The sequence below is a fragment of the Callorhinus ursinus genome, unplaced genomic scaffold, assembly GCF_003265705.2.
Source record: "Callorhinus ursinus isolate GAN/ISIS: 27379988/994484 unplaced genomic scaffold, GSC_fseal_2.0 scaffold4, whole genome shotgun sequence".
Classification (NCBI taxonomy): domain Eukaryota; kingdom Metazoa; phylum Chordata; class Mammalia; order Carnivora; family Otariidae; genus Callorhinus; species Callorhinus ursinus.
Window position 1 is genome coordinate 60,746,905 of NW_027397066.1, and position 23,631 is coordinate 60,770,535.

The 23,631-nt window shown below is 39.9% G+C and overlaps 1 protein-coding gene across 6 annotated transcripts in view; it reads left to right on the forward strand.

The window, feature by feature from the left end:
- The window catches only part of ART3 (ADP-ribosyltransferase 3 (inactive)), a 155,507-nt gene extending 132,321 nt beyond the window's left edge, over window positions 1-23,186 (forward strand). For 2 of the 6 annotated variants that reach the window (XM_025887416.2, XM_073891793.1), the window contains exons 4-12: window positions 11,402-11,434; window positions 12,350-12,382; window positions 13,684-13,713; window positions 15,739-15,771; window positions 16,543-16,575; window positions 17,205-17,237; window positions 18,479-18,511; window positions 19,810-19,842; window positions 22,285-23,186. In XM_025887416.2, the coding sequence (XP_025743201.1) occupies window positions 11,402-11,434; window positions 12,350-12,382; window positions 13,684-13,713; window positions 15,739-15,771; window positions 16,543-16,575; window positions 17,205-17,237; window positions 18,479-18,511; window positions 19,810-19,842; window positions 22,285-22,418 (395 nt within the window). In that variant the 3' untranslated portion in view covers window positions 22,419-23,186. The remainder of the gene's footprint in view (window positions 1-11,401; window positions 11,435-12,349; window positions 12,383-13,683; window positions 13,714-15,738; window positions 15,772-16,542; window positions 16,576-17,204; window positions 17,238-18,478; window positions 18,512-19,809; window positions 19,843-22,284) is intronic. The other 4 variants (XM_073891795.1, XM_073891794.1, XM_073891796.1 and 1 more) reach the window with 4 other exon arrangements.
- Window positions 23,187-23,631: the final 445 nt, after the last annotated feature.

A 23,631-nucleotide genomic window follows, 5' to 3' on the forward strand; every position in this document is an offset into this window, starting at 1 on the left:
ATTTATAGCATTCTGGAAAGTTAAATAAAATACTATAAGGCAATGGTTCTCAACTGGGGCAATTTTGTCCTGCAGGGTCATTTGGTAATAACTGGAATTTTTAACTCTCACAGTCATCCCTAGTTGCTACTAGTAGCATCTAATGGGTAGAGGCCAAGGACGCTGCTAAACAAAATGCACAGAACAGCCCCCCACAACAAAGAAGTACTTGGCCCACAGCCCTACTTGTAAGGCTTACTATGAAAAATAGCAACTCCCTGCCCCACTGTTCCCTATCCCCAATTTTCACTCCTCAGTGGCATTCATTTTTAATTTTTCAGCTAAAGTTTTTTTTTTTTTTAAAGATTTTATTTATTTGAGGGTTCCTGGGTGGCTCAGTCGTTAAGCGTCTGCTTTCGGCTCAGGTCATGATCCCAGGGTCCTGGGATCGTGTCCCACATCGGGCTCCCTGCTCAGCGGGAAGCCTGCTTCTTCCTCTCCCACTCCCCCTGCGTGTGTTCCTGCTCTCGCTGTCTCTGTCTCTGTCAAATAAATAAATAAAATCTTTAAAAAAAAAAAGATTTTATTTATTTGAGGGTGAGAGCACAAGCAAGGTGAGAGGTAGAGGAGAGGGAGAAGCAGACTCCCCACCAAGCAGGGAGCCCAGCGTGGGGCTCGATCCCGGGACCCCGGGATCATGACCTGAGCCGAAGGCAGACACCTAACCACCTGAGCCACCCAGTTGCCTCTCAGCTAAAGTTTTGTTTTGTTTTGTTTTTTAGATTTTATTTTTATTTATTTGACAGAGAGACAGCAAGAGAGGGAACACAAGCGGGGGGAGCAGGAGAGGGAGAAACAAGCTTCCCGCAGAGCAGGGAGCCTGATGCAGGGCTCGATCGCAGGACCCTGGGATCATGACCTGAGCTGAAGGCAGACGCTTAATGACTGAGCCTCCCAGGCGCCCCTCAGCTAAACTTTTTAATAATATGTTTCAGCATGTTATTTCTTGATTTTTAAATTTTTAAACCTCATCAATTACATCATCAGTAACTCATTCTCAGTCTTTTGTCTTTCTGTTCCACCAGTCTTACCCTGTTGGGTTTATTGATTGATGTTTGCAATGTGACTATTGTAGCTGTAGGCATCAATCCATGTTCAAGACAAAAAGAAAGGGAAGTGGGATGTATCCGCAGCTAAATCTGCCTATTTAATCAGGAAAGTAAAAGCTTTCCCAGAAACTGCTAGTAGATTTCTGATTACATATCATGGACCAGAACAGCTACTTGATAATCCATAACTTGAAGAAAAGCTTGGAAATGAAGTAATTAGCTTTTCCAGCCTCTCTAGTATAGGGAGGCAAGGAGAAGGGAGTTAGAAATAGTTGTCACGTCAGTAAACCAAATATATCTAATAACCACCACCCTACGCTCCTCCTCAGTGTTTGTGCATTTCCCCCCTTCCCAATCTCCCATTGTAATAAAGACTGGTAACTTTTTATTTATTTTTTTTAAGATTTTATTTTTTTATTTGAGAGAACACAAGCAGGGGGAAGAGGCAGAGGGAGAAGCAGACTCCCTACTGAGCAGGGAACCTGATGTGGGGCTCCATCCCAGGACCCTAAGATCATGACCTGAGCCAAAGGCAGGCACTTAACCAACTGAGCCACCCAGGCACCCCAAGACTGATACCTTTTTAAATACCTTTTTTACCCCAGGGTTATTAGTTGTATGATTTTTTTTTGTTTCCTTAGTTTTTTATATCCCATCAATAATTCACCTCCAAATCCTTAGAAATACAAATCTCCACTTAGTACATTCAGACATATTAGATACTTTCTCTCTCTCTCTCTCTCTCTTTTTTTTTTTTTTTTTGGAATATACTCCTGGATTCCCCCCATCAAACTACTCTGTGCTGTACTCTTTAGGCCTGCTGAATATCCTAAAATCTCTCCTCCCAACTGTAGAGACTTCCTTTTGTTTCTCCCCTGTGAGGAATCCCCTATATCTTGGAATTTTCTCCTCTTTCTTGAATTACTTCTTTGTTTGGCAAGTGTGTGTGTTCTCTAAAAGTTTTCTGAGAAAAGGGACATTGAGGGAAACTTTTAAGACTTTGCACGTCTGAAAAATCTACCTGTAAGCTTGAATAATAGTTTGCATAGATTTGTATTTCTGTTTTGGAAACGATTTTCCTTGGAATTTTGGAGATATTCCTCCATTGTCTTCTCGTTTCTGGTGCTGCTGTTGAAGAGCAGGAAGCCATTCTAATTACTAAAACCTTGAATGAGACCTTATTTTTATCTTCGGATGGTTTTAGAATGTTTCCTTATCCCCAGCATTCTGAAATTTTATGATGTTGTGGCTTGGTGTCTGAGTGAAAAATTAATAAAACCCTTTCTCCTTCCTCCTGTGAAAATGGCCTCCTGTTGATCTTCTAACACTGTTTCTCTGTAATCTACTGAAGGTGAAATGACCACTGTGTAACCGTATAACACTGCCTAATGGTAAACATAGCCCTTGATTGGTAAAATGCATCTGAGCTGGGAGGGTTGTGAATAAACTGTAAATATTTGGGGGAAGCCATAGCTTTGGGCATTCCCGAATGCAGTGTGACATATGCAGGTGTTTTTCTTGCTGAGTCCTGAAACTATACTCATGGACTGGCATAAGAGATATTGTCTTTATGTGGAATGAGGCTACTAAGCTAGGATGGTTCCTACACCCACCTGTGTAAACTTGTTTCCTTGTACCCAAGCCATCATTTTGGGAGCAAAAGAACAGGCCTGGATTGCTGTGAGGACTTGTGTTAAAGGGATGTATCTGATGCTGCCCTGCTGGTAAATAGTGTGTTATGTTTCTTGCCTTGCATTCTTCTGTAAAACTGAGTAAACTAGTGAGAGGAGAGCCTTTTTGGGTCTTATGAATGTGCCTGTCTGGCTGAACCCAAAACCAGGGCTGCTGATCAAGCAGGGTGAGTATTGCAGTAAGGCCTCAGAAGTGGGATAGACTTTTAGACCTTGACTCATTGTGGCCAAGGCACTATGAGATTAAAAAGTACAGGTAGGTAAGTAGGAAAGTGCTGATGAGACACCATGCCGAGGTGGGGGCTGATCCACTTATGATTTAATGACAGAAGCGTTGTGGCCATTGAGACGCCTGGGGCACAGAATTTAAGGAAGGTCCTTACTCTTAGGGTCATATACTTGTACCATCTGCAAACTTGTATGATTCTAAGAGTGAGTGCCTTTTTAAATTTTGCATTCATAGGCACCTCGTTTGCCTCACCCCAGTCCCGGTCCTGAGTTGCAAGTGAATGAAACTATCTGTCTACCTTGAGAGGGAAGATGAAGACTGAAGCGAGTAAATTTGTATTGAGAGGAAAAGTGCCCATTCCTCTCATCAGTCATATAGTGGACCTGAGCAAAAACCAAGCCATTTAGAGCTGGCTCATACCAGCTCATGGAAGCTGATTGTGGGCATGCATCTCTTCCCAGTTCCTCATACATCACAGTAGCTTGAAATTGGCCGTGGTTGAGAGCTTCACCATGGAAATCAGTGAACAGTACAAATCAGGACCCCACCACCCACCCCAGAACCTATTCACCTAACACATCACAGCCAGAAACCCAGTTGAAGCTGGGCTGACAAAATGATTCCACTTTGGTGCTCCTGATGCATTGGGCCAAATGCCATTTGTGGAGGCACTGGTTATACAGAAACGCTGGCTGCAGTAGATAGAGGCCAAATCAGTCACTGTTTGATGGACAAAAGGTAGGCAGTGGAACCCACAGAGTTGTTTGTGAGTGGGATTATTATGAACAAAAGGGGTGGAGCCATTGGGTTGATTGAGAACGCGCCAGGGCTCAGGTTTTCATGAGGAAGTGCAATTTGAGCTCATACGAGGGAGGGAGGAGAGGAATATGCACACCCTTGTGGGTATGCCCACAAGGTCAGGCAGAGGCTGTCACAGCGAGTTAATGTTCAAACCAGCCACAAGGTGAGGCCTTTGTGGAGGCTCACACGCACTATTTGTTTGGGAGCTCTGACAAAGGCCCCTGCAATTGATCCTGTTGATTTAATGCCAAACTGAATTCTGACCAATGTCCTCTGCTGCCATCTAGAGACAATCATTGTGATCTCAGGGACAAAAACTTAAAAAAAAAAAGTAAAGCTAGGCTGTTTTCAACACTATGAAGGAAAATAGCCAGGTCTTTAAAAACTCAAGCTGGGAGGATATAATCAGAACCTTGTTCCATTGTGACTGAATAAAACTCTGGATGAAAAAAAAACAGTTGTTTCTAAAAGGGATAAAAAATGATACTAAATTTAGTGCTAACACAGTCCTGTGTTGTTTTAAACTTGCTTATGATTTCCAAGATGACTCATTTTTATAAGACCTACAATAAGTTTTTATCTAAAAAAAAAAAGGTCATTTGGTTAGGAATTGGAGAAAACACCAGTGTCCCATTTGGTAATACAATTTCCTGGTGGTCAAAAATACTAATCCAAGGATACGTGAGTGAACTGTGAGTAAATGGCAACAAAACCCTTTCTCCTTCCTCATTGGGGAAGTTACTGCAGGTTAACCTTCTGCTGTACTGCTTTCCTAGAAAACTTGATTAAAGGTGGAATGTCAGTGGTGTAATCAGGCTCCATTCCTTAGTTTTAAAAAAGACCCCATTTGGAGAACTGTACCTGGATTGGGAAGGCTATAGATGAATTATAATACCTGGTTGAAAACCATAGCTTTGGGATTCCCTGTACCTTGTAGTGCAGATATAACATAAGGTTTTATTGGAAGAATACTTAGAGAAATAGTATAGTAAAGTATACATCATACTCTGAACTCTAGCCCTGGACTCCAGTGGCTGATATTAGTCTATTTTGTTAATCTTACCGAGACCTGTTGAGCCAGCTCTCTGCTAAGCCAACAAAAGGGGAAAAGAAGATAAACCTACAGAGCTATCGAGACTTAGTTTGTATAAATCCACGCCTAGCCCTTGAAATAAATATAAGTATTGAAATTAAATATGTCTTTTTTTTTTAAGATTTTATTTATTTGAGAGAGAGAATGAGAGATAGCACGAGAGGGAAGAGGGTCAGAGGGAGAAGCAGACTCCCTGCTGAGCAGGGAGCCCGATGTGGGACTTGTGGGACTCGATCCCGGGACTCCAGGATCATGACCTGAGCCGAAGGCAGTCGCTTAACCGACTGAGCCACCCAGGCACCCAAATATTTTCATTGGTTCTAATTGACACTCTTTTTTAGCCTTCCCTGGGAGGAGTGAAGTTTCAGTGCAGTTGTCTGAGATTGGCTGGGACTGAGACATCAATAAGATCTCATGTAGAGAGGACATGACATATTCATCACCAGGAGAAATTCCTAGTATGAGTCAACACCTAGAGCAATTTGGAAGGCTGTTCAGACTGTTCACCTGTATTTATAGCAAAAGAGAGAGCTCTTCACCACCAACTTCCTCCAGACTTTCATCCACCAAACTTGTTCATCCCTATAATCAGTCAGCGTTCAACCAGAGAATCAGAATCAGTAGAAAATATATAGGAAATATATATTAAGTCATATATATTAAGTGGGGGCTAGCAAGACAAGTCCAAATCTGTAGGTCAGGCTGTCAGGAAGGGCAGGCTGGAACTTTTGGGCATTAGCTGAAGCTGCGCCTACAGGCAGAATTTCTTCTGGGAAGCCTCAGTCTCTTAAGGCCTTTCCGCTGATTGAATCAGGCCCACCTGATTATCTTGGCTATCTCCCTTAAAGTTAACTGATTATGGACTCTAATCACATCTACAAAATACTTTCAAGGCAACAACTAGATTAGTGTTTGACTGGATAACAGAGGACTGTATGCTAGACATCTGACATAAATAAAACTGACCCTGACACCTATATTAGTTATCCATCTCTGCATAACAAATCAGTCCAGAATTTAGTGGCTTAAAACAACTGTACTTATTATTTCACAGTTACTTTGGGTCAGGAATCTGGGTGTGATGTAGCTGGGTCTTTTTGGATCTTGCTGTCTCACGAGGCTACAGTCATCATAAGACTTGACTGGGAATGATTTGCTTCCCAGCTCACTCACATGATTGTTGATAGGATTCAGTTCCTTGTAGGTGTTGACTAAGACCTCAGTTCTTCATGAGCTATTGACCAGAGGCCTCCCTTATTCCTAGCCACATAGGCCTCTCCATAGAGTATCTAACAACATGGCAGCTTGCTTCATCAGAGTAAGCAAGAGAGAGAGCAAGAAAGAGTGCCAGTAAGTCATAGTCTTTTGAAACCTAATCATGGAAGTAACATCACCTGTGCTGTATTCTGTTTGCTAGAAGCAAGTCACTAGTTCATTCCACACTCAAGAGGAGAGGATTATATAAGGGTTGACTACCAGGAGGCAGGGTCGTTGGGAACCATATCAGAAGCTTCCTACCATAATCCCAACCCATTTCATGCTATCACTTCCTCTTGGGGATGATCCAGATTGGCTGTCCTTTTTTCCATAATGATCAGTTCCACAGTGACCTCTCTGGCAAAGGAGACTAGCTACAGAACCACTGGAAGCAAAGTCAGCCTACAGTTTCATATACTGGTGTTTTTGATCTAATCAGTATGATCTGTTTGTTTGCTGAGGTCATATGAAATATAAATACATATTCATTTACTGAAGTAAAAGCAGATTTTATATAAATGTCCATCCACTGAGGTCAGGACAAGCACAACTACACAAAAAGGAGAGTATACTATTCCTCCAATCCACCTCATTCTTTAATACCTAATTCCTTGGAGCTTGGGAACTCAGCCAAGACAGGGTAGCATGGTTGTATGCAACTAATAAATAGCCGAAGACAGCCAGACCAGTTCAGCCTGTAGAGATCTTTAATGGGGAGGCTGATAGAATTTTTTATTGGAAGTCCTAATCCTTTGCTTATAGAGCCAGAAGCTGTAGTAGAGACAATGACCACACATGCTTGATTTGTTTTGCCAGTCTCCAGATGCCTTTCTCTAGGTGCATTCGCCGCATAAACGTATATATGTATAGCATAAAGATTGACTTCATGAGTTGTGTTTGCTGTGTTTGTTTCCATAGAGAGGGACTGCATATGGTTTTATCTTTAGTAATACAGTTCTGAGTGTCTCAGTGGCCTGATCATACAGCTTTAGAACATTAGTGTTGGCACTAGTAGATTTCAGTCAGTCCCAAGGTGGTGCCTGGATCCCTGCCAGGATCACCATTTGAAGTTCTGCTCCTTATAAGAACATCCAAGGCAATGAACAAATTATTATTACAATGGATGGATACAGGATTCCATTGGATTTGTCCAACCTGGGGGCAGGCTGTTTTATTAGAGAACTGTACTGTCTTTTCAGGTGTGAATTCCTGTAGGTAAGGCCCCCATTGAGCCAGTAATTTGGGTAAAGTAGTAAGTAAGCTTTTGTGGTGTCTAATGCAGAGGTTCTCAAATTTTCTTAGTTCATGGTGTCCCTTGTGTTGTTGTAATTGTTTTCACAGTGTCCACAGGGTAAAAGAAATACCTAAAAGTTCCATTTATTAAGTGAAGTCAAACAACTCAATAAGTATTATGTTCATCTAAGTATTTTAAACATCTTAGTAACTGTTTTAAAAAATAATACACAAATTTTTTATAAAAATATTATTTCGTTCTTAGCCACAATAACTTGCTAATGGGATGTATGTGCCTATTGGACACTGCACAGCTTCTCAAAGCTTGGAATCAGATTGGATACCACCTTATTTGCTGATCCACATTGATTTTCACATATATTTGCTTTTTTATCACAATTGCTGAAAACACAGCCTTGTAAATACTTGATGTCATCAAACAGAATGTAACATGGCATAACTGTGAAACTGCATTCTGTTGCAAGCTAGTAGTTCATGCTATATCTGACAGATACCAAGTACATCTGTGTTTGTCCTAAAATTTTAAAATATCCCTTGGGAGCCCTGTGAATTTCTGCCACTGTTTGGAAACTGCAGGTCTGATAGATGGACAGGCACTTGTTTGTGAAAGTGGTTAAGGCCTTAGCAGCCAGGTTTGGCTCTTAATTGGAAGTAAAATTTCCATGTGATGGAACTTTTGGGGTTTATCCTACCTATGGGACTTAAGTTCAGAGAGAATCCATTGCATGATAAGATAGGGGGTTGGAGAGTCATGACTTTTCTTTCATTGAGACAGTCTGTCTCAGTCCCAGTGACAGGCTGGCAGTAGCAGCCCTGCAAAGGGCTTGTGTGCAGAAACCCAGTGATCACCAAATACTGCCTTAGTCTTGTTGCTGGAAATTCCAACCAGCTGTGAGTTTGGTCACAGACATCTGTAATTTCTTAGGATCTGAAGGAGATTGGGAATTCCTGAGAGGCTTTATTTACTCTTGTCTGGACTGTTTCTAAGTCTTCCTCCTGTAGAGTTCACTGCTAAAATGACAACTTACAAGGTTTTCCAGTGTGACTGGTGGGAATAGGCACTACTCTTGTTCTTGTGGGTTCTTTTCCTGGCCTCACGTAGTTTCCTCACATGTGTAAGTTGGACAGTATTTTGCTCAATACTTGAGGGAAACCCTTTGAAGATCTCTGGAGCTCTCTGTGCAGCTACCTTCTCTTTAGTACCCTGTAAAAACAAAACTATCTTGGTAATTTCTTTGTGGAAAAAGTTTAAGCTATTAAATGGTTATAATGTCATTCAAGTTCTCTATTCTTTTTTTTTTTTTTAAGATTTTATTTATTTGACAGAGAGAGAGACAGCCAGAGAGGGAACACAAGGAGGGCAAGTGAAAATGGCAGAAGCAGGTTCTCCGCTGAGCAGGGAGCCCGATGCGGGGCTCGATCCCAGGACCCTGGGAGCTTGACCTGAGCTGAAGGCGGCAGATGCTTAACCGACTGAGCCACCCAGGCGCCCCTGTATTTATTCTTGAGTTATTTTGGTAAAGTTTGTTTTTCTAGGTATTTGTCTTATATTTCAAATTTATTGGCCTAAAGCTAGTCATAGGAATCTCATTTTTTTTTTACACCTACCACATCTGTGGTTATGTTCTCTTCTTTCATTCCCTATATATTTCTGCCTTCTCCTGTTTATTTTTGATCAGTCTCATTCATTTTAACCCTATTACTTCTTTAGAAACCCAAAGTAGTTTACTTTCTGCTGTTGAAACACTAATGGAAAATTAAATCCAAAGTCAAATAGGAAGGAGAAATGCAGTCTTGAATAAATGGATCTGTGTTAAACATAAAAGGAGATCCATCCTCTACTACTGAGAAGGCTCTCAAAAATTTGGTGCATAAAAAATCACTTGGGAGTCCTTGTTTAAAATGCAGATTACAAGACATCACCCCCAGAAATTCTTTGTCAGTAGTCCTGGCTAGGGTCCTGGAATTTGCGATTTCAGTAAACACCCAGATGATCCTGAAGTATGTGATTAGAAGATTACACTTTAAGAAACATACTCTAATTTGTGGTACAGATGAAAGATAAAGCCTTTAAAACTCCCCAGCATTCTGGCATCTGAGTGGCTCAGTCGTTAAGTATCTGCCTTCGGCTCAGGTCATGATCCCGGGGTCCTGGGATCGAGCCCCGCATCGGGCTCCCTGCTCAGCGGGAAGCCTGCTTCTCCCTCTCCCACTCCCCCTGCCTGTGTTCCCTCTCCCACTGTGTCTCTCTCTGTCAAATAAATAAAATCTTAAAAAAAAAAAAATGCCCCAGTGTCTAGACCCCTGGCTGAATCTATTACACCTGTAGCTTTCTTAGCCACGTCTTCCCTCACCTTTACCTCACCCTCAGCTAAGCCCTCTGAGTGAGACTTGAACTCATTCATCTCCTGCTAATGCGATATTCTGTATTAGTCTCTAGACTTTTTTTTTTTTTTAATTTCTAGTTTAGCTAGAGACCTGAGGTTAGCCTCAGGGCACCATCCAGATTCTAATGGATCGTACTATTTCCTGGACCAGTAGAAACTGGACCAAGTCACCTAGATTCTTGTTTCAAACTCCACAAATGGAACGGGATTTGAGAGCAGATTACAGAAAAGCACATCTCTCATAGTGAAGCCAGACCTCTTAGGGATTCCCCCATTTTATATGGAGAGATTCATCCTCAGGTAGCTCAATATCCAGATTAGATCAGTGAGTTAGCCAGGCATGGAGAAGAGACCATAGGACTCTAGGCTTTCTCTGGCATTCTAGGAGTTCCTCTGTGGCTCATGCTGGCACCAAATCTAAACATCCTCCCACTGAAGTTCTTGCCTTAACCTCTGTTGGGCAGGCTAGCAGATAGCCCTGGATGTCATGTCTCAGAGGAGTCACTGCAGCACTGATGATTTATTTTTAAGGGCCCTAGACCCAGCAAGAGGGTCTAGGGCCTTATAAAGATACAGTGATAGATGCCATATTCTTGCTTTCCAAAAACTGGATTTCCTTACATATATAGATCAGTGTTCTGGGACAGACCACAGATCAGTGTTCTGGGATAGACCAACTTGTTTCTTTATATGAATGTGAAGGATCTTTCTTTATATATCCAAGGATCTTTAAGAACTGATTGAGATTCTTTTTCTCCAATGAATAGGAATTGTCATGGGGCATCTGGGCGACTCAGTAAGATAAGCGTCTGACTCTCGATTTAGGCTCAGGTCATGATCTCAGGGTATGAGATTGAGCCCCAGTCATGCTCTGTGCTGAACATGGAGTCTGCTTAAGATTCTCTCTCTCCCTCTGCCCCTCCCCCTGCTTTTGTGCATGCACATGCCCTCTCACTCTCTCCTAAAAAAAAAAAAAAAAAGAAATTGTCATAGTAAAAGGATAGGTTTTCTGTTGAGGACATTTAGTATCCGAAGAGAAGATTAATTAGACATATAAATTTTTTCCTAATGTTTGCCAACTAATCATAGAATAGAATCATAAAGTGTTAGCCTTGTATGGGCATTTGGAGGTTATTTGAAGCAAACTCCCAGTGAAAGATACAGATAAGGAAACTGAATTCCCAAAACATTAGATGTTTTGTCAAAGATCATACTGCTGTTAAATGGCTGTAATGTGAGTACAAAAATGTAATTGTTCCGCATTTCAAATCCCACCAAATTATGGATCTGATAGACTAAAACTGACAGATTAGATTACCAGTAGCTGTAAGACCAAATTGAGATCTTTACTGGGGTAGGAGCGCCTGGGTGGCTCAGTCGTTAAGCGTCTGCCTTCGGCTCAGGTCATGATCCCAGGGTCCTGGGATTGAGCCCCGCATCAGGCTCCCTGCTCCGCGGGAAGCCTGCTTCTCCCTCTCCCGCTCCTCTTGCTTGTGTTCCTGCTCTCGCTGTCTCCCTCTGTCAAATAAATAAATGAAATCTTTGAAATCTTACTAGGGCAGAGAGTATCTAACTAATAAAGCTTTATCTTCCTGTTTCAGGTCTAAAAACTGAAAATTGTGTTGAGAACACAGGTAAGATATGCGTTTAAAGTATTATCTCTGTAATGGGAGTATGACTTTCTCCCGGGTATGGGTCAGAGCCACCCACCCCGTTGTCATTCTGCAGCCATCATCTTCTGAAGGCTGAGTTGTGCTGCTGCTTCTGCTGCTACAGCTACCACCACCACCATCCCGTCAGGTGGAGGGCCCAGGAGCCTCTGTGACTTGCGCTCCACCCCCAGCCCTGCCTGTAGCTATTCTCTCAAAAAACACTGCATTTGCCTTGGGCATGCAAGGACCATGCCACTCTCACCCTAGCCTGTCCTTGCAGGAGCTTAAGGACTTTTGAATGTCCCTACATGATTTCTATGCACAGTGCTAGATTCATATTCCCATATTTTGATAGCTTAGGAAATAACATTTGGGAGACCAAAAAGGAAAGGAATATAGTACGTATGGCTGAAGGGAAACTGAGGGGACAGAGTCGTAATGTGGTCTGTCTCACCTTCCTCACGGAAAAATAGGAGGAGGTAACAAAAACAATCTTCCTTAGAGGACCATGGGAAAGATTTGGGAAGATAAACAGGAATTCTAGGAGGAGGAGCTTTATCAGATAAGCCCAACAGATTTGAACCAAGTTTCCAGAAAGTGCTTTAGGCTAATGTATGCTTTGGGTGGATCCCTTTAAAGATTTCCTTGTTAAAAGTTTGACTATAAAGTTCTTTCTAGCTGTGTTCCTGGCTAGTTTTTCTGTGAATTCTTCATGTAATTAAAATAAATCCATACCCATTTGTTTTTGAAATTGAAGTTTTATATTTCTCATATTACTATATTTTTAGAAGCCAACTTAAATCTTTTTTATTGATAAGCATTTAAAAACAGACTGAACCTGACATTTACTTAAATCTGAGCATAGTACTAGGTAATGAAAACATGTTTGTATTTCAGAACATCATCTACCCATCTATATTTACAACCCTGGTAAGTGTGCTCTAATTTTTAAAAATAATCCTTACATGGATGTTTAGTATTTAGTAGCTCTTTCCTGTTTAGCAAATTCACTTCTTAGTGAAGAAAGAGTACTTTGCAGATATGAAGGTGTAACTTGAGAGAAAAGAGAAGGGGAAAAAAGAATTTATTCTGGGGGAAACAACTTTTTGTAAATGGGAAGGTTGTGTCTCTGGAGATCTGAATAATACGGAAACATTCTGGGGAGTAAGGTTGGTGGGACCTGAGGGGCTAGTTGCTCTTGACAGGCCTCAGGGCCTCTTATGTATAGCTCTGTATTCCGTCATTGAGATTAGCCTGTGTGGCACCACACATCCAGATGAAAGTAGAAAAGCTACGCATTTTCATCTGTCAAATATGCTGATGTTTGCGATCATTTGACTAAAATATCTGGGTGATTGGATGCTTTCCCCATTAAGCTTCCACTTCCGTTGATATGGCTCAAATCACTTTTTTGCATAAGTTCCTTATGTGTTTGGCCCATTTAGCTACAGTAAGTTTTTCTTTATTGAAGAGAGGGAAGCATCTGGCTTTTCCTTAAGTATGCAATTTACTTGATGTTTGGAAGATACTTCCTAACCCCGATGTGAAGCATTTTGTGAAGTTTCATGTGAAGCCCCTGAGGACTTGCTTAACAGCACTTCTTACTGGCCCATTGCAGCCACAAGTTTTACTGGTCATTTCACAGGGACTTCAGCTAACTCTTCAAGACGGACATTTTTCTACCTCATTGAGATCCCCAGGAGACTTGCTCTATGTGATGATTTTTCCTTTTCTTTTTTCTTTCTTTCTTTTTTTTTTTTTTTTTGTTATTTCTCCATAATGTCCACAGGATAGTGGTTTCTTTTTTTTAATTTTATTTTATTATGTTAATCACCATACATCATTAATTTTTGATGTAGTGTTCCATGATTCATTGTTTGCGTATAACACCCAGTGCTCCATTCAGTATGTGCCCTCTTTAATCACCATCACCAGGATAACTCATCCCCCCACCCCCTCCCCTCTAGAACCCTCGGTTTGTTTCTCAGAGTCTATAGTTTCTCATGGTTTGTCTCCCCGATTTTTCTTAATAAAGGGGGCCAGAGGAAGGTTCCAGCCCAATTTGGTGCATTTAGATTCTGGCTCACACTTAAATTTAGTAGCTTTAGTTTACTGGACATACCAAGTGGTTCTTTGTGGCTCTAATACCTGAAAATAGTTTGCTGTAACTATAGTTATTCTCAATTATTTTTTTTATCATTAAAATGGATAAGTTTCTTCTTATAACTTAGGTGAGAAAGACCAGAACCTTGAAGACCCTGGTAAGACATTTTTGTAAACTCTGGGGGTTTTCATTTGCAATATAGCTCTCCTGGGATGGAAACAGGTAAGCATGACACAGTAAGGAAAAGTGGGAAGAAGGCAGAACCCACTTTAGCTTACTAGTTTGGTATATCAGAGCCCTCCTGAGTTATATAGATAGACCTTTATAAAGATGATGCAGTAGCCTTCTCTCTTACCTAACTCTCCTGTTTATCTCTGAGATGACTGACAGAGCATTTAGAGACATGATATGAGGAACTAGTTCTAAAGGGCATATTTTCTACGCTCACTTTGGCAGCACATATACTAAAGAGCATATTTTCTGCTTTTATGTTAGCTGTTATATGGATAGAGGAAGGTGTGACAAATTACAAACTCTTGTAACCTCTAGGGTGTTGGGCAGGGGCATTAAAAAATGGCGTTATCTTTTTCTAAATTAAAATGTTTTCTGTATTTATTTCTGCTTCCAGCAATCTGAGTAATAGATGCTTTTAGCTATATCCGTCTGATTATTTGGTATATTTCGAAGTACAGCTCATTCCCAAGTTTTTGTTTTTGTCTCTTTTTGTAATGGTATTACTCAAATGTCCTCAAGGGTGCTGGGGCAGGGACACTCATAAATTAATGGTAAGATTATAAATTGGAACTTTTCTGAAGGACAGTTTGATGGTATGTATTACTGGCCTTAAAAAGTCCATACCTTTTAACCTAGTTATAACACATTTGTGTTATATCCTATATCCTTGTACTAAGGAAATGAAGATTTGTGTACAAAATGTTTACAGTGTGTGGTGGCCAAAATTTATAAATAACCTTAGTGTCCAACAGTTGGGTATTGTTAAATACTATCCATATAATGAAACATTAAACAAATCATATCTTTTTTAAAGATTTATTTATCCATTGGAGAGAGAGTGCATGCATGCATGTGAGCCAGCGGAGGGGCAGAGGAAGAGGGAGAGAAGCTGACTCTATGCTGAGCCACCCAGGTGCCCCTAAAATCATATTTTTGAAAAATATGAGAAAGTGCTTATAATATAGTGGCAAGTAAAATATATTTTAAAAGCATATGAACTGTAATAGCAGTTTATTTAAAAATTTCAAAAGAGGGGTGCCTGGTGGCTCCCTGGTGGGCATTCAACTCTTGATTTCAGCTCAGGTCATGATCTAAGGGTTGTGAGATCAAGCCCCACGTTGGGCTCTGTGCTTATTAGCAGGGAATCTGCTTATCTCTTTGTCTCTCTCTCTAAAATAAATAAATCTTAAATGTCGAAAGATACGAACTTCGAGTTGTAAGAGAAATAAGTACTGGAGATATAATATATAGCAGGATGAGTATAGTAGTATAGCAGTATGGTACACTTGAAAGTTTTTAAGAGAGTAGCTCTTGAGAGTTCTTATCACAAGGAAAAAAGCTGTTTTTTTCTTTTTTAAAATATCTGTATGAGATGCTGGATGTTAGTTGTGATCATTTCACAATATATGTAGGTCACACTATGCTCTACACCTTAAACTTACACAGGGCTGTCTATCAGTTATATCTCTCAAGGCTGGAAAAAATGCTTAAAAATGTATATGTACATATACATAGCAAAAAAATTGAAAGGAGATATACCAAAAATATTGAGGATGAGTAGCTCTGAGATCTGGGATTATGAGTAATTTTTAATGATTTCCTGTGTTTTTCCAAATTATTTGTAATTATAATGTGTTATGTAATCCAGAAATTTTATTTTTAAGAAATAGGACAAATGTAGGTTAGAGTCTTTGGACTGATCTTAAAAAAAAAATCAAAAAGAGCTGTTTTGCTTAATCTAGGAGAGAGCCTGGGTCTCTAGCCATAGTTGTTTTCACTATAAGTCAGTCAAGCTCCAGTGGATTAAATTTTCTCCCCTTTTACCCTGGTCCCTGCCATCTCTCAAAGCTTTTAGTTTTTCACTGTAAATAGCCATATAAATACAAGATTAAATTAATTTTCAAGTTGATTGCATTTTTCACTAAAGAGTTTCTGTTCTCATCTTTAGAAGTGAAAAGCCAGGAGTCCACTGTCTTATTTGGTAAGTGATCTTTTTCCTTACCCTCTGTGACTAGCTACAAGATTAGGGGGAAACATAAGAGCTGACTCCTAGGACTAGGGACATAATTGGACATGGAGAGTTTGAGGAATGAGTTAAGCCAGAACAGAGGGATTCCATGCAGTATACTAAGCACTTTTATGACTTATTTCCTTTAATCATCACTTACTTACAAACCTACAATGTATTTCTTTTGCATAAATAAGGAATTGAAGTTCAGAAGGATTAAGAAGCCTGCCCAATCATAGAGCTAATAATTATGACAATAAAACTAAACCACACAGTCTTTTTTTTTTTTTAAAGATTTTATTTATTTGACATAGAGGGAGCACAAGAAGGGGGAGTGGGAGAGGGAGAAGCAGGCTTCCTGCTGAGCAGGGAGCCCAATGTGGGGCTCAGTGTGGGGCTCTGTCCCAGGACCCTGGGATCATGACCTGAGCCGAAGACAGATGCTTAATAACTGAGCCACCCAGGCGCCCGTAAACCACACAGAGTCTTGAACTCAGTACTGTTCTCATTTAAAAGCTGCTGTACTAGGACTGACTTATCAAGATAAGATTGGAGAGATAGGGGCCAGATCATGGAAGTTCTTGGAGTGGGCTTTGTCAGAGAATGAAGAGCCACTGAAAGATGTTTTTGTTGTCACTGTTTTCTTCTTCCTTTTTTTAGGGTTGGAGAGGGGGGAGGTGTAGACAAAAGAGCATTCACAGTGCAAGATAATTGATTAACACTAACACTCATTTCTGTCTTGAGGTATGACAGGCCATGAACCCACCCAAATACCTGGTAAGACAGCTTTCTTTTTACTCTTTGGGCCCAAGTATGAGGTGAGAAGAATTCCCCCAGACATTAAAGAATGTATTATCATGAGACTGTTATTCATTAACAGTTCCCTTACAGCTGCCTACTAGCCATTCTACAAAGATGTAGCTGGGGAAGAGAGTAGAGAGGAAAAAAAAAGTCTTTCATCTCTGGTATACGTGTGTTCCTGGAGCAGGAAAGTTAGCTTCTTAGGGGCGTGGCTGAAGGCAAGGCTGCTGGGACCTGGAGGTATGCAAGCCAGTGCCTTCTAGGTTCTACAGCTAATGTTACTCGGTAGAAACTTCACCTTCACACAAAAGCTGACTTTTAAAAAGCTTTGGCTAACAACTCACATCTAGAATTTCCAGGTAACAAAATATAGTCTTCTGGCATATAGACAGACTCAGTGTGTGGTGCCATGGCAGAATGCTTCTCTAAGCTTGAAGTGGATTTGCACAATGAGGGTTCTCATAGCCAGAAGTTTCAAATAAAAAGCCAGAAACTACAGTGCAGTGGGAGCTTTGGCACTTGTTATCACTTAGGCTCATCAGATAAGAGTAAAATAGACTCACTGGAGCAAACTGTAAGTCACTGAAAACTTCTTTCTCATTTAGGAATGACAATTCCAGAAACTTTTTCACTACCAGGTAAGCAGTGGTTGGCATATGAGAGAGGAAGCTGCCAGTTTGGGGGGTATAGTTAATAATTGTCACCATTAGATAATGCAGGGGAGCCTAAGTACTTTGCACAAGATCACATAAGTGAATAAAGGACCCACGTTTCTTAACTTACGACCCTAGTACCCACCCATTCCTTAAGACTTGTGGTTCTTCAAGTGTTTTTCCAGTTTTATTTTACCATGGCAGATTTAACTTACCTATAAGATATAATCGTGAAGATGTCAAATAGGCATTTAAACAGTGTGAGCCTGTTGCTGAGGACAAGGCCATTGAGGGGCCTTGAGCTTCTGTGGCCAGAGAAACTGAACAGTAATTTCTGTCAAGTTCCTCAGAAGGGGCTTAGAACTTATGCTTACAGAGGAGGAAAAAGGTCTCTAAACTTAATTTTTTTCCTGGGACAAAGAGAAGTAAATTTTTTAAAAAGTGGACATAATTTCCAAGAGCGCTATGGACAGTAATAACACTTCTCTGCCTCAGAATTGTTATCTTTCAAATACGGCTAATAATTGTCATGTTTACCTTATGGGGATATCTATAAGGACTAGAAAAACACAAAATCTCAGGGTGCAAACCCCCATTTAATGCTTAAATCCTTTCTCCTGAGTTCTTGTATTTTGAAAATAATTTTTGGTATGTCTTATTATTATGGAATGAATAGCACAGTGCTGAGCTTTGCCTAACATCGCTGTCTATGGAAATAGCACGGTGCTATATACAAAGACAGCATATTCACAGTTAATCGCCTCACTCACAGATTTAGGCCCAGAGAGAAGGTCCAGCAGCTCTTTTATATTCACCTGGATTTGCCATGTTGGGCCACATGTTTATTTGCTCACAACTTTGAAGTGAACCTCTAACAACACTGATGATACATCTTTTGTGTCTACATACCTTCAACTCAGTGACCTGAGTTTGCGTAGTGTTCTCATTGGCTCCTTCGAGCCAGTGGTTATCTGAACGGCAGAGGTTGAGCCGAGTAAGGAATGAACACAGGCTGTGTAGACAGACTCATTTTCTCTGAGTAACTTATATATAAGTTATTTCACTTTTCTTTGCTTCTGCTTCCAAATCTGTAAAATGAAGAAAACGTCGTCTTGCAGGACTGATTAAAGTCGTAATGAGATAAAGTCTGGCAAAATGAATGGTAGTTTAAAATAGTAGTAAATGGTAGTTGTCTTTCTTAATATCTGAAATTCTTTCTCATTTAGGAATAAAAGTGGTACAACTGGATGAAAAACCTGGTAATAAATTCTTTATTGGGGGTGGAGGTATCACGATTTTGTGGGTCCTTTACCATCACCATTCAGTTAGCTCAGTCTTAAGAGGGCAAAGGAAAACACCTGGGCTATACAGCTTCTGATATCCCAGTCTGCAAGCCAGAGGGAGAAAACGTTGAGGAACCAGTGTGAGCAGCAGGCCGCTATTATGGCTCTCTGGGCTAAGCAAAGAAAAAGACAGTTAACTTGCAGCTGGAACAGTTGGCTTCCTGCTGCAGGGGTCTATTCCAGAATGGGACAGGAGGTTTCCCAAGGTAACGTGGCTACTGTGAGGGAATCTGTCATAATTGGAACAGCATCATCAAAGAGGTGTGTATCAGAACCCTACAGCATGAGACCAGTTCTGTGTTCCTGACTGCCCTCACCATGTCCTCCAACAAATAGGCCACTAGGTTTTGCTGGGAATATTTTGTATTGTGCACTCATCTGGAAAGCTGTGTGCAGTGCAGGCTTTTTAAAAGTGTCAAAAAACATTTACACAGGATCTTGTTTAATCCACTTAAATATTGTTACTGCCATTTTAGAGATGAAGATATGGAATATAGGAAGTTTAAGGAACCTGTAAAAGACTAGAAAGAGAAAACTAGGGACTCAGACTTTGCAAATTTTGTTCAGTTTCTGTCGTGTGACACTTGTCTTCCAACCAGATGTAGTTATAGAAAAGACACCTCTATCCTGGGCTCCTAGAATTGGTATTTGGCTTCAAAGCTGTCAAAATATGGCAATATCGTAATATTTCAGTGCTAGTATAGCATTATAATTGAGGTCGTGTATCATAGTAATTGAGAGCAGAGGTTTTGAAATTAGACATTGCTTCCAGTCATTGCCTCTGTGGTTTTATGCAAGTTTTGAGGAACATCTGTATAATACTGATAACTATACCTACCTACTGAGACTGTAAGAAACATGACAATGTACATCAATCATTTTCACAAAGTATGATGCATGGGAAGCACTCAGTAACTGATAGTATTAATGTTGTACTTGGGAATCTTAGTTCAATGTCCAGAAAATACTTTTTTGTAAATAAAATTTTAATCTTTCTTTTAATGGAAACACGTATACATCATAGTAAAAAAAAATTTCAGAGAGCACAAGTGAGTAAAAATTAAACACTTCCTCAACCCCACACATAAATCTAAACCTAATACTCTGCCCTGCAGGCCCATTTTCAGAGATAACCAAGTTTGCTTAATCAGATTATTCTCTTCTGGATAAATAGATGTACAATATAATTAACTCAAAATCTGTTTATATTTTAGAAGACAAAAGTCAAGAAGATCCCGGCAATCCTGGTATGAAATATTTCATTTCCTTAGTTGATAAATGTCTCATCTGCAGTATAGAAAAAGTGACAAATTTATTTTTCCTCAATAACAGGAACAAAGTTTCAAGAGTTTAAGGCATCATAGTATGGGATATAATGTCATATCCAAATGCTTATTAGTGTGTATATTGTGGGAGTAACTTAATTTCTTAAGCAATCATTTTCAACTGTGTGTTTTGTTTAGAGCAGTGGTTCTCAACCCTATCAACCCAGTTCTCCCTTTTTATAACAAATATTTATAAAGCCTTTGTAGTGTCTGGAATAACATGCATAGATAAGGAGACCTACTTGTACCCATAAGAATATCAATATCATGTCCTAATTATAATTTATAACAAAATTATATAGATTTCAATATTAAGTGCCTACATTATACTAAAAGAAATAATGGACAGATGATTGTATTATACAAATTGGATTTAAGAAAAGACTGGAAGCAATTTTGTGCAAGTTTAAGAAAATGAAAGGCAAGAAATAGAAGCTAGATAGAAACTGATGTTTATTAGAACTATCCAAAAATATTTTGTTTCTATGTAAAACTGATTCAGGTTCTGGGCTTAAGCATTATAAATAGGTTATTAACTTATATGTATGTCTGCCAGTGCATTTGAAATTCGTGTGGCAGTGGGTTGGTGCAAACACTGTCCAGAGCATTGCAAGGTATCTAGCCCTCTACTTTTTTTTTTTTTTAAGATTTTATTTATTTGACAGAGAGCACAAGCAGGGGAAGCAGCAGGCAGAGGGAGAGGGAGAAGCAGGCTCCCCGCATAGCAGGGAGCCCGATGCTGGGCTCGATCCGAGGACCCTGGGATCATGACCCGAGCCAAAGAGCCCTCTACTTCTACCCCACTGTTGTGACTATCAAAAAATACCTGACAGCAAACCATAAGAGACTCTTAAGCATAGGGAACAAACTGAGGGTTGCTGGAGGGGAGAGGGGTGGGGGAGGGTTAGGATAACTGGGTGATGGACATTAAGGAGAGCACATGATGTAATGAGCACTGGGTATTATATAAGACTGATGAATCACGGACCTCTGCCTCTGAAACCAATAATACATTATGTGTTCATTGAATTTAAATAAAAATTAAAAAAAAAAACAAGACAACTAAAGTAGTATGCTATTTTTAGAGATCCTGAAGATCACCTACAAATGGAAATGATTTATAAAAGGAATTTTATAAATTTTGGAAAAGGTTAAAAACGAAGGAAATGCTCAGGGTCAAGATTCTAACTCACAATTTCCTTACACTCAGCACATGCTGACAATTTTAGTAGGGATGGTCCCATTAAAGACAAATTTAACTCTCTTTTTTTTAAAGATTTTATTTATTTATTTGAGAGAACAAGAAAGAGCATGAGCATGGGGGAGCAGCAGAGGCAGAGGGAGAAGCAGGCTCCCCGCTGAGCAGGGAACCCGATCTGGGACTTGATCCCAGGACCCTGGGATCATGACCTGAGCCAAAGGCAGACGCTTAACTGACTGAGCGACTCAGGTGCCCCGACAAATTTAACTCTTAAAAAAAAATATATATATATATACCCTGACAAATTCCAAACTGCCTTTTAGGGGGCAGTACTGCTCCCTTGAGAACCACTGCTCTATAGTAACAAACTAATGTATGAGTGTACCTGCCTGTCCCTTTCCCCATCTGTATACATACAACTGCATTTTTATAATTATGGCGAGTAAATTGATAATATGAGTTAAAGACATAAAATTTACTGGCTGTTTCTCTTGGCTTCATGTATGAAATCTGAGTGGTGATCCCATTTGGATACTTCCCAGTCCTCCCTTGTACACTCTGAACCAAAACACAGCCATAATTCAGTTACAGGGAATGTGAAACAGATCATCATCCTATGAATGGACTCCACTGTTTCTCTTCACTAGTTCAGATGAAAGGGAAACCGTTTCCTCCAGACCAGTGTTTTGTGTACTGAGAGAAAAAGTTAATTTTTTTTTTTTCAGCTGGCACGGCTTCGTCTTTAAAAATGCAGCTGAATTTAATCACATATTGGTAACTATTAGCATATACATATGAAATATAGTCTTGAAATAGAATCAAACTTTACCTTGCATGTATATACAGCAAATGAAAACAAAAAATTGCTGAGAAATTCTAGAGAACTTGAACAACAGCAAAAAGTATCTTGTCTACGTAGATATTGAAAAGTCTGTGGAATCCTAGATAAAAACTGTCAGCACACCCAACCTGATGATAATATATGAAAATACAGCCTGAAATCTGTAATGAACTATATTTATTTCAACATTGTTCCTGGTTAGTGTTTTAGGAAATTTTGTAGCTCAACTTGAATGTCTACATATTAAGGGTACATGGTTTAGGTGCATGAAACTGGGTATCAGAAATGACATGTGTCAATGACTGTGTGTTCTCATTAACAGCTCCAGGTCCAGTTCCAGTTCCAGGTCCCAAAACCCATCCCTCTGCATCCTCTGGCAAAATGCTTCTTCCGCCGTTGGGGACATTCATCATTTTAATCAGTGCTTCTGCTGTAAATCTCTTTGTTGCTTTGTAGTCTAATATATTCTTTATTTACTTAAAATATACTCAAGGAATCCCACAAGAAACCATCAACAGGAATGATGTATTTTTCACTTGTTAGTCAGAGTCACTTGATAAAATGAGAACCGAGTATTTTTTATTTACTTTGTAAATTCAGAGTTGGTCCAGATATGTCATAGAATTCATTTTTCATTTATTTCTATATTTATGATTGCAAAAAAAACCCCTGTATACTTCTGATTGAATTCAATAAAAGACTTTAAGATTGTTGGATATAATTTCAGTAGAATTGCCACGTATTAAAACATGCAGTACTGTTAGTGATTAACATGAATTTAATTCCTGAATTAGAATTTTAAAGAAGTTTTACTCATCGTTGAAGGATCAAACTTTGACTTCAAATAGTATCACCCCACAATCTCTTCATCTTCCTTTAATATATAAACACTTTATATTTCTGTAAACATGACTATTTATCAAGTGTTTCACATATAGTCCCTAACTTAAATCTCATATTAATCCAGGAAAATAGACAGTAGTGAAGGAATGTATATATGCTAAGTAAGGAAAAATGAGATTATACAGTATGGTATTCTTTTCCCCAAGGTATTGTGGTGGTTGAATAGTGACTGATTTAGGCATAGGCTTTGGTAACTGGCACTTGTTTACATTTTGCAGTGTTTCAAAAAGGATTTAAGTCCGCCTTGAAAGATAAGAGAAAAACTACTTGGAATCTAGACTAGGTGTTACCGGTTCAGTGTGCTTTTTTAAAAAAGTTGTCTGCACACTTTTTTCCCCCAGTCTGGTTTACTTATATTTATTTATTTGGAAGGTTTTATTTATTTGTCAGAGAGCGAGCACAAGCAGGGGGAGTGGCAGGCAGAGGGAGAAGCAGGCTCCCCACTGAGCAGGGAGCCCAATGCAGGGCTCAATCCCAGGACCCCGGGATCATGACCTGAGCTGAAGGCAGATGCTTAACCAACTGAGCCACCCAGGCGTCCCTATTTATATTTATATTTATTTTTTTAAATTTTATTTGACAGAGAGGCACAGCCAGAGAGGGAACACAAGCAGGGGGAGTGGGAGAGGGAGAAGCAGGCTTCCTGCTGAGCAGGGAGCCAATGCGGGGCTCCATCCCAGGACTCTGGGATCATGACCTGAGCTGAAGGCAGACGCTTCTGAGCCACCCACGCACCCCTATATTTATTTTTAAGAATTTTAATTGA